Source organism: Muscardinus avellanarius (assembly GCF_963383645.1).
Source record: "Muscardinus avellanarius genome assembly, chromosome: 11".
Classification (NCBI taxonomy): domain Eukaryota; kingdom Metazoa; phylum Chordata; class Mammalia; order Rodentia; family Gliridae; genus Muscardinus; species Muscardinus avellanarius.
The window spans coordinates 70,912,430-70,923,620 of record NC_137797.1 but is presented as its reverse complement, the minus strand read 5'-3'; the positions used below and the strand labels follow the sequence as shown (position 1 = coordinate 70,923,620).

Here is an 11,191-nt window from a genome sequence, read left to right as displayed (position 1 = left end):
AAAAGAAATCCTGCCAGGACCAGTGGCACATGTCTATAATCTACATACTTGGTAGTTGAGGCAGGAGGATTACAATTTTGAGGCCAGACTCAGCAACATGGTGACACCGTTTCAAGATAATTTTTTTTTTTTTTTTTTTTTTGCGGGTCTGGGGATGGAACCTAGGGGCTACCTCTGAGTTACAACCACAGCCCTATTTTTTATTCTTTATTTTGAAACAGGGTCTCACTAAGTTACAAAGGGCCTCACCAAGTAGCTGAGGCTGTCTGCCAACCGTGATCCTCCTGTCTTATCATCCGGAATGCCGGGATTACAAGCGTGTGCCACCACGCCCAAAGCAAGATAAAAATTTTTAAAAGCTGGGCATGATGGCACATACTTCTAATCCCAGCAATTGGGAGGCTGAGACAAGAGGATCACAGTTCACAGACAGCCTCAGCTACTTAGTGAGGCCCTTTGCAATTCAATGGGACCTTGTTTCAAAAAGAGACTAAAAAGTAGGTCCGGAGGTATAGTTTGGAGGTAGAATGCCCTTGGGTTCCATCCTCAGTACTGCAAAAACTTAAATAAATAAATAAATAAATAAATAAATAAATAAATAAATAATAAATAAAAGGTTGGGGTGTAGCTTGGAAGTAGAGTAACCCAGGGGCTACCTCCCAGTTACAACCACAGCCCTATTTTTTATTTTTATTTTGAAACAGTATCTTACTGAGTTGTGGAGGGCCTCACTAAGTAGCTGAGGCTGTCCCCAAACCGCAATCCTCTGGTCTCAGCCTCCCAAATGCTGGGATCACAAGCGTGTGCCACCATGCCTGGCTCCCAGCCCTATGTTTGTTTGTTTGTTCGTTCGTTCTTTAATTTCTCTCTTTCTTTGTATTTTTTGTGGGTCTGGGGATGGAACCCAGGGGCAATGTACCTCCGAGCTACACACTCAACCCTACTTTTTTTTAATTCTCTTTCTTTCTTTCTTTCTTTCTTTCTTTCTTTCTTTCTTTCTTCTTTCTTTCTTTTTGCTTTGAGGTGTTCCCCCCCATAATAATTTATTTTAATGAAATCATTTACAAGTGTAATAAATACAAATATACAAGTAAAAATATACCTTCACATAGCTGGGCATGGTGGTGCATGCTTGTAATCCCCGCGCTTGGGAGGTGAGACAGGAGGATCACACAGGTTCGAAGCCAGCCTCAGCTACTTAGTGAGGCTTTCAGCAACTTAGTGAGACCCTGTTTCCAAATAAAGTATAAAAAAGGTCAGGGAGTATAGCCCGGAGAAAGCCTCTGGGTTCCCTCCCCAGTACCACACACACACACACACACAAAAAAAAAAAAAAAAAAATATATATATATATATATATATATATATATATACACCTTCAGAGTTTAGGTCTTTAATCACTAGTAGATAATTAAATACCCCCTACTTCCAAAAACTAAAAATATATTTCTCTAGATGATTAAATAATCCTTTGGTGAGCCATTATGACACTGGAGAGACATGGAGAGACATGTTGCCTTTCCTTTACCTTTTTACCAAACTGTGCTGTTATTATTCTCAATAATAATAGCTGGCATTTATCAAGTACCAACATGTACCATGTACTGTGGTGTACCCATTTATTTACTCCACAAATATTTACTAAACACCTGCTATAGGCTAAGCTCGCCTCTCCTTCCTTCCTTCCTTCTTGTTCTCTGTGTGTGTGTGTGTGTGTGTGTGTGTGTGTGTGTGTGTGTGTATGTGGTCCCAGAGTGTTCTACCTCTGAGCTACACCCTCAGCCCTATTTTACTTTTTCTTTGGAAACAGGGTCTCACTAAATTGCTGTCTCACTAAATTGCTGAAGTTGGCCTCGAACCGCAATCGTCCTGTCTCAGCCACCCAAGTATTGGGACTAGAGGCGTGCACCACCCCCCCCCCCAGGTGTATCCATTTTGAAACAGGGTCTCACTGAGTTGCGGAGGGCCTCACTAAGTAGCTGAGGCTGTCTGCAAACTGCAACCCTCAATCTCAGCCTCCCAAATGCTGGGATTACAAGCGTGCGCCGTCATACTTAAGCCTCAGCAATTAAGTAAGACTTTCAGAAAAAGTCTTTTCCCCTTAAAGAAGAGACAAAACAAAAAATAAATTAAAAGGGTTGGGGGTGTAGCTCGAAGGTAGAAGCTCACTGGGTTCAATCTTCAGTACCAACACACACACACACCACCTAAAAAGGGCTGGGGGTGTAGCCCAGAAGTAGAATGCCCCTGGGTTCAATCTTTAGTACAAAACATACAAACACAAACCCCTCACCATAATCACAGCCACTCCTGCGCCCTCCCCAGGAAACTGTTTCTTTTCACTACCCTTCTTTATTCTCCTTCTCATACCAATGGCCCTCAGGCCTGACTCCCACCAAGCTTGTCACCCAGTCTTCTTAGGGACTTTATCTATAAACGGGGTCACGCACGAGACAGAAACGTCCGAGTCACCTCTCCTGCGCAGTCGGTGGTCTTAGCCTCTTAGAACCTGTCGGGACCCTATCTGGGCTCGGCCCACAGCCTGACCACTGCAGGCTCTAGGGGGCGCGCGGTCCACTTCCAGAGGGCTGGCTCCAAGAGAATCTACCTAGCTACCGAAGACGTCATCGCGGTATCGGCTGGGGATTGGATGACTGAGCTCCAGTCACCAGAGACGCTCTCAGGACCCGGTATAACAACCCGCAAAATTTCCCGGGCCTCTTAGAGGCGAAGGCTTCCTGAGGAGGCGTGACCAGGAGGACTGACCCGGAAGTCGAAGCTCGAGACCCCACCCACCCGCGGCGGCGCGTGCGTGCTCCCGCCCCGGTGGGCGGGGCTGGGCGGGCAGCTGCTGGAGGCCAGCGGGCGGCCGTGCGGCGGGGCGGGCTCTGCGCACCTGGAGCTGAGGCCCTCGAGCGGATTGCGGGGCCGCTGCCACACGGATTCGGCTCCGGAGCTGCCGGCAGTGGACGCGAGGGGTCCGCAGCACCCAGGTACGCCGCCGCCCGCGCCCGCGCCCGCGCCAGCCTCGTGCCCTGGAGGCGAGCGCGCCCTGCGGCTCGGGCCAGGCGCGCCCCCGGCCCTTTCCTTCGCCTGTGTAAATCTTCCCGTTCCCACATTCTTGCTAGCTTTTCCTGAGCTCTCATCCCGCCTCTGAACTCTGCCTCATTTGCTCACGCACGGTCCAGAATACAGGATGGGTTCATAGCTTGTCTTCATAAGCGCCATTAGACAGACCTTGTACTTTAAGCAGCCTTCAAAGCATAAGGTGCGCCAAGTACCGAGTAAGAGATGAGTGAGTCTAGGCTGAGTTGATAGGTCCATTTGAGGGAATGAGTTTTTAGTTTGTTTGATTTTGGTACTGGGGATTGAATGCAGAGGCATTCTAACTCCAAGTTATACCGCCAACCCTATTTTTTTTTTTTTTTCTCCCTCGTGCTGTACTGGGGATGGAACCTAGGGGCATTTTGCCTCCGAACTACACCACTAACCCTTTTTTTTTTTTTTTTTTTTTTGAGGTACTGGAGATGGAACCCAGGGGCATTCTACCTCTGAGCTACACCCCCAGCCCTATTTTTTATTCTTTGAAACAGTGTCTCACTAAGTTGTAAAGGGCCTCACTGAGGCTGTCCGCGAACTGCGATCCTCCTATCTCAGCCTCCCAACATATTTTATTTGTAAACAGGGTCTCACTAAGTTGCAGAGGGCCTCGCTAAATTGCTACGGCTAGCTTCGAACCTGTGATCCTCCTATTTTAGTTTCCAAATACTGGGATTACAAGCGTGCGCCTCCATGCCCGGCTAGGCCTTGAAATCCTTAGATGTTTATCTGTTTTTTATTTATTTATTTATTTATTTATTTTTTGTGGTACTGGGGATGAAACCCAAGGGGCTTTCTACCTCCTGGCTACACTCCCAGACCTATTTTATATTTTATTTGGAAACAGGGTCTTTTAAGCCAGCTGAGGCTGGCTTCTAATCTACAGGATCCTCCTGTCTCAGCCTCCCAAGTGTGGGAATTACAAGTGTGCTCCACCACACCCAGCTATTTTATATTTTATATGGAAAGAATGTCTAAGTTGCTGAGAACCTCACTAAGCTGCTGAGGCTGGCTTCGAACCTGTGATCCTCCTGTCTCAGCTTCCGAAGTACTGGGATTACAAGTGTGGGCCACCACACTCTGCTCTTCTTCAGTGTTTAGAGGACAGATAAAAAGAAGAGCCACATAGTGCTTGCAAATTGCATTCCTATGGCATTTTTCATAATGATTCTTTTCTATATTTTTTTCTGAAATCTGCGGTCCAACCTCATCACTTTCATGGAATTCCCTTAGATGAGAACATTATCTTGATAATCTCAAAAGTTCCCTTTATTTCCAGGGTTAATCTTACCTGGTCATCTTTTCCTATGCTGTCCTCAATTTAGTTCAGTTCCACCCACTTCACATTGTATGTATGTGGGGTACTGGGAATTGAACCCAGGGGTGTTCTACCTCTGAGCTACACCACTAGCGCGCGCGCGCGCGCGCGCGCGCGCTCTCTCTCTCTCTCTCTCTCTCTCTCTCTCTCAATACTGGGGATGGAACCCAGGGGCATTCTACCTCTGAGGTACACCCCCTGCCCTATTTTTTATTCTTTTTTTCTTTTTTTTGGTGGTACTACTTGGGTTCCTGGAAACCCTTCTATCTCCGGGCTACACTCCCAGACCTATTTTATATTTTATTTGGAAACAGGGTCTCTTAAGCCAGCAAGGCTGGCTTCAAACCTGCGCAATCCTCCTGTCTCCGCCTCCCAAGCACAGGGATTACAAGTGTGTGCCACCATGCCCAGCTTTTTTATTCTTTATTTTAAAACAGGGTATCACTAAGTTGCAGAGGACCTCACTAAGTAGCTGAGGCTGGCTACAAATGAACCTGTGATCCTCCTGTTTCAGTCTCCCAAGTACTGGGATTACAGAGCCACCTCATTTGGCTTTTTCTCTGGATTTATTCAATGTAACTTACCATAGTGGAATTATAGTGCAAAGAAATTGTGTTTTAGCTCATCTTGGGGTCTACTTCAAGGTTGGCCTCAAAGGCAGGCTCAGCCCTAGGAATTACTTTGAGAGGCACTCACCTATCTCTTACCCTACCTTAGGCTCTCTAAAATAGCTCATCTTGAGTTTATCTTCTCCCATATTTTTCAATTTTTATTTGGTAGGGGTTTTTGCTATGTTGCCTAGGCTGTTCCTAAACTTATGGGTTTAAAGCAATCCTTTTGCCTAGCTTCTTAAGTAGCTGGACTGTAGACCTGTGCTGTCATGCCTTATCAAAACTGTTTAGTTTAACAAACCAGTCCTAGTGGGATGTGGGTGGTGCATGCTTATATTCCCAATACTTGGGAGGCTGAGACAGTAGGATCACAGGTTCAAGACCAGCCTCAGCAACTTAGCAAGGCCCTCAGCAACTTAGTGAGACTGTTTTGAAATTAAAAATAGGGCCGGGCATGGTGGCGCATGCTTGTAATCCTAGCATTCAGGAGGCTGAGACCGGAGGATAGCAGTTTGCAGACAGCCTCAGTTACTTAGTGAGGCCCTCTGCAACTTAGTGAGACCCTGTCTCAAAATAAAGAATAAAAAATAGGGCAAGGGGTGTAGCTTGGAGGTCAAATGCCCCTGGGTTCCATCCCCAAACCAGCAAAAAAAAAAAAAAAAATAGGGCTGGGGGTGTAGCATAGAGGTAGAACACCCCTTGGTTCAATCTCCAGTATTATACACACACCAGAGACAGAAAGAAGAAACAAAGAAAAGGAAGGAAGAAAACAGTCTTAGCTGGGAGGATGGGGCTCCCCTGAAATCCCAGTACTTGGGAGGCTGAGACAGGAGGATTTTAGGTTCCAGGCCAATCTCGGCAGCTTAATGAGACCCTCAGCTACGTGGCCAGACCCTGTTTCAAAGTAAAAATAAAAGTAGGAGAGCTAGGCGTGGTGACGCACACTTGTAATTCCAGCATTTAGGAGGCTAAGACATGAGGATAGCCTCAGTTACTTAGTGAGTCCATTTGCAACCCAGTGAGACCCAGTTTCAAAATAAGAAATAGGGCTGGGGGTGTAGCTCAAAGGTAGAATTTCCCTTGGTTCCATACCCAGTACTGCAAAAATAAATAAGCCGGGCGTGGTGGCGCACACTTGTAATCCCTGCACTTGGGAGGCTGGGACAGGAGGCTCACACAGGTTTGAAGCCAGCCTCAGCTACTTAGTGAGGCTCTCAGTAACTTAGTGAGACCCTGTTTCCAAAAATAGATCTGGGAGTATAGCCTGGAGGTAGAAAGCCTCTGGGTTCCACCCCCAGTACCACAAAAAATAAAATAATAAATAATAAATAAATAAGTAGGGTGGGATGGTACATGTTTGTAATCACAGCACTTGGAAGGGTGAGACAGGAGGATCACAGGTTTGTGGCCAGCCTCAGCAAGTAGTGACTCTCATCTACCTAGCAAGACTGTTTAAAATATATAGAACTTGGAGTATTGCTCAGAAGTATAGCTCAGTGGTAGAACACCCTTGGGTTCAGTCCCTAGTAAAACACACACGCACACGCACACGCACATACACGCACACCCCTTAGGTGGATGTGGTGGCACACACCTATAATCCCAGTATCTGGGAAGCAGAAACATGAGTATCACAGATTCGCAGCTAGCTTCAGCAACTTAAGTGAGGCCATTCATAATTTAGACCCAGTTTTTAAATTTTGTTTTATCTTATTTTATTTTTTTGCGGGTCTGAGAATGGAACCCAGGGGCATTTGACCTCTGAGCTACACCCCCTGCCCTATTTTTTATTCTTTATTTTGAAACAGGGTCTAAGTTTTGGAGTGCCTCACTAAGTAGCTGAGGCTGTCCGCGAACCATGATCCTCCTGTCTCAGCCTCCCGAATGCTGGGATTACAAGCGTGTGCCACCATGCCCAGCTTATTTTTTATTTTATTTTATTTTTGTTTGTTTGTTTGTTTGTTTGTTTATTGTGTGTTTCTGGGGATGGAACCCAGGGGCATTCTACCTCTGAGCTACAACCCTAGCCCTGTTTTTTATTCTTTATTTGGAAACAGGACCTCACTTGAGTTGCTGAGAGCCTCAGTAAGTAGCCAAGGCTAGATTCGAACCTATGCAATCCTCCTGTCTCAGCCTCCCAAGTACTGAGATTACAAGCATGTGCCACCACACCCAGCTTAGACCCAGTTTTAAAAAAATAAACAAAATAGGGCTGGGGGTGTAGCCTAGAATAGAATGCCCCAGTACTAAAAAGAAAAAAGAATCCAGCCCTTGCTAATCAGTCAGTTTTTATATTAATTAATTTATTTTTGTGGGACTGGGGATTGAACCTAGGGGCATTCTACTTTTTTTTTTTTTTTTTTTTTTTTTGTGGTACTCTGGTTGGAACTCAGGGGCTTTTGCTTTTTCTACCTCCAGGCTATAGTCTCAGACCTATATTATACATTTTATACTTTATTTGGAAACAGAGTCTCACTATGTTGCTGAGAGCCTAAGTAGCTGAGGCTGGCTTCAAACCTGTTTGATATCACCTCCTGTCTCAGTCCCCCAAGAGCTTGGATTTACAAGCATGTGCCACCACACCTGGCCTAGGGCAGGCATTCTACTTCTGAGTTACACTTCCAGCCCCATTTTAATTTTGAAACAGTCTCCTTAGGTTAATGAGTGTCTCACTGTTTGCTGAGGCTGTCCTTGAACCTGCAATCCTCCTGTCTTAGCCTCCCAACTACCAGAATTACAAGTATGAGCCACCATGCCCAGTTCAGTCTTTTTTTTTTTTGGTGGTACTGGGGATGGAACCAGGGGCGTTCTATGTCCGAGCTACATCTCCAGCCCTATTTTTTTTCTTTATTTTGAAACAGGGTCTCGCTGAGTTGCAAAGGCCCTAAGTAGCTGATACTGTCCTGGAACCCAGATCCTCCTGTCTCAGCCTGGAATGCTGGAATTACAAGTGTACGCCACCATGCCTGGCTCTCAGTCATTCTCAATTTCAGTTCCCTTCAGCAGAGAGGAATCTAAGAACAAATTCAAAATCCCAGATTGAGAAACATTTTGTTCTTGATGAGGGATTCCCATAATAAACTTTCTTTGCATCCCTAGCTCAGGTAACTCAGGGAACAGTTAAATTCAAATTAATTAGTTTCATATAAATATGAGACTGGAAGCCGAGTGTGGTGGCGCACACTTGTAATCCCCACTCTCGGGAGGCTGAGACAGGAGGATCGCACAGGTTCGAAGCCAGCTTCAGCTACTTAATGAGATTCTCAGCAACTTAGTGAGACTCTGTTTCCAAATAAAATATAAAATAGGTCTGGGAGTATACCCTGGAGGTAGAAAGGCCCTAGGTTCCACCCCCAGTACCACCAAAAATAAATAAATAAAATAAATATGAGACTAGAGACCCTGGAAGTTTTCTTTACCCCTTGGGATGGGTCCATAGTGTTGTTGTTTTTTTTTGTGTGTGTGGTACTGGAGTTCCCGGAAGCCCTTCTACCTCCGGGCTACACTCCCAGACCTATTTTTACATTTTTATTTGGAAACAGGGTCTCCTAAGCCAGCGCGCACGGCTGGCTTCGAACCTGCGCGATCCTCCTGTCTCTGCCTCCCAAGCGCGGGGATTACAAGCGTGCGCCACCACGCCGGGCTCATAGTGTTTAGTTTGGAACAAAGAATACTATTGAAGGTTAAATTAATTAAAATAATATAAATGTACTTTTGGCACTATTTCAGGTATCTTATGGCTTTAGTGTGTGTGTGTTTTGTGGTAACAGGGATTGAACCCTGGAGCATTTTACCTCTGAGCTACCTCCAGCCTTATTTCTTATTATTTTGAAACAGGCTCTCACTTAATTCCAGAGGGCCTAAGTAGCTGAGGCTGACCATGAACCTGCAATCCTTCTGTCTCAGCCTCCCAAGTACTAGGATTACAAGCATGTGCCACCATGCCTGTCTTTTAATGTGCTTTAACTTGGGAACCTAACTACTGTAAACAAGATTGTTTCTATAGGGCTCTGCATAGTGGCACACACTTGTAATCCTAGTAGTTGGGGGAGGCTAAGACAGGAGGATCACAGGTCCAAGACCAGCCTCAGCAACTGAGGAAGACCCTGTTTCAAAGTAAAAATAAAAGTGCTGTAGCTTAGAGGTAGAATGTCCTTGATTTCAATTCTCAGTACCAAAAAAAAATTTTTTTTTTGTTTTACAGGAAAACACATTTGACATTGCCTGAAAAATCCCTACTTAATTTTCCTAGAATTATTCATTGCAATTTTTTTTTTTTTGTAGTACTGGGGGTGGAACCCAGAGGCTTTCTACCTCCAGGCTATACTCCCAGACCTATTTTCTATTTTATTTGGAAACAGGGTCTCACTAAGTTGCTGAGAGCCTCTCTAAGTAGCTGAGGCTGGCTTCGAACCTGTGCAGTCCTCCTGTCTTAGCCTCCCAAGCACAGGGATTACAAGCATGTGTCACCACGCCCGGCTTTCATTGCAAATTTTTTGTTTTGGTACTGAGGCTTAAACCCAGCAGCATTCTACCTTTGAGCTACACTCTGCCCAATTTTATTTTAATTCCTGGCTACTTCTATTAGTTCTCTGCAAGTCAGAAAAACAGATGCCTCGTTTAAATAATGTACCCGTTAGAAACAGTTCTGGGTGGACCAGTCATGTCTCACCAAAAATATGAAGGGCCATTAACTGTAATAGTATTTAGATGTAACTGTTTTTAGCCTCTAGCCTCATGTCTGTTATCTTTTTTTGCAATGTTGGAGATTTATTAATTTTTTAAAAAATATGGAACGCAGCCAGGCATGGTGGCGCGCACTTGTAATCCCCGCGCTTGGGAGGCGGAAACAAGATTGGGCAGGTTCAAAGCCAGCCGCACTGGCTTAAGAGACCCTGTTTCCAAATAAATTTATAAAATAGGTCTGGGAGTATAGCCCAGAGGTAGAAGGGTTTCCAGGAACCCCAGTACCCCCCCCAAAAAAAAAGTAATAAATAAAAATATGGAACGCTTCATGAATTTGTGTGTCATCCTTGCACAGGGGCCATGCTAATCTCTGTATTGTTTCAATTTTAGTATATGTGCTGCCGAAGCAAGCACAGTATTAGAGATTTAACCCAGGGCCTTGTGCATGCTAGGCAGGCATTCTGCCACTGAACTATGCCTGTGTACACCCCCAGTCCTATTTTTTTTGTTTTGAAACAGTTTCTAGGTTGCTGAAAGTCTTAGTTACTGAGGCTGGTTTTGAACCTGCGATCCTGTCTCAGCCCCCCCCCCCCAAGTACTAGGATTATAGGTATGTGCCACCATGCCCTGCTGCCTTTATTTTATATTGGACTTTATATGCCCTTTTGAATTATAGAGTTCCCAAGGGATGTCCAATATCCTTACAAGACTGCCTACAAGTGGGGGCCATTCAGTATAAAGTGAGACAGACTAAGAAGGATACAGAGATTCTGGAATGGCCCTAAATAGGGAGACGAGGCCTTTAACCTGAGACTAAATCCAATCTGTATTTGCAGGGGACAACATGCCCACTGCCAAGCAGCTTGCTGACATTGGCTACAAGACCTTCTCTGCCTCCATGATGCTTCTTACTGTGTACGGGGGTTACCTCTGCAGTGTCCGAGCCTACCGCTATTTCCAGCTGCGCAGCTCCCGGCGGCAGGCTGCAGAAGAACAGAAGACTTCAGGAGTCCTGTAGAACTGGAGGCCTCCTGAGCAGAAAGGCCTGAGGCTCACTGTGGAAAGACCTCACCTGCAGTCATTTCCAGGTCAAGAGGATAGATAGTTTTCAAATGCCAGTGGAAGAAAGTGTCCATGGTTTCTCTGGTACTGCCAGTTTGACAGTTTGTACAATCATGATAGGAACGGGAGGGTGAAGAATACCCACAGACATTAAACATATCGCCATGTTTGTGTCTTGGTGTTTTTGTTTACCCATATAATGTATGGACCATAGAAGTGGATCCTTGACTACAAATTTTCTAGTCAGAGACTGATTTATATCTTGAGCTCTTATCACTCATGAATATTGGATGATATAGTTTCAGCAATAGTATTATCAGCCCATTATCTTGGGGAAAAGACTCCCAACATTCATTCATTTTTTCTTTTCTTTTTTTTGCACGGTACTGGGGATGGACAGGGGTATTCTACCTCT

General features: G+C 45.2%; 1 protein-coding gene across 1 annotated transcript; it reads left to right on the top strand.

The window, feature by feature from the left end:
* Positions 1 to 10,558: 10,558 nt before the first annotated feature.
* COX14 (cytochrome c oxidase assembly factor COX14) lies at positions 10,559 to 10,732 on the top strand (the record flags this gene model as incomplete). Its single annotated transcript, XM_080706076.1, has 1 exon — positions 10,559 to 10,732. One exon carries the CDS (start codon positions 10,559 to 10,561, stop codon positions 10,730 to 10,732), a length of 174 nt encoding a protein of 57 aa, XP_080562202.1.
* Positions 10,733 to 11,191: the final 459 nt, after the last annotated feature.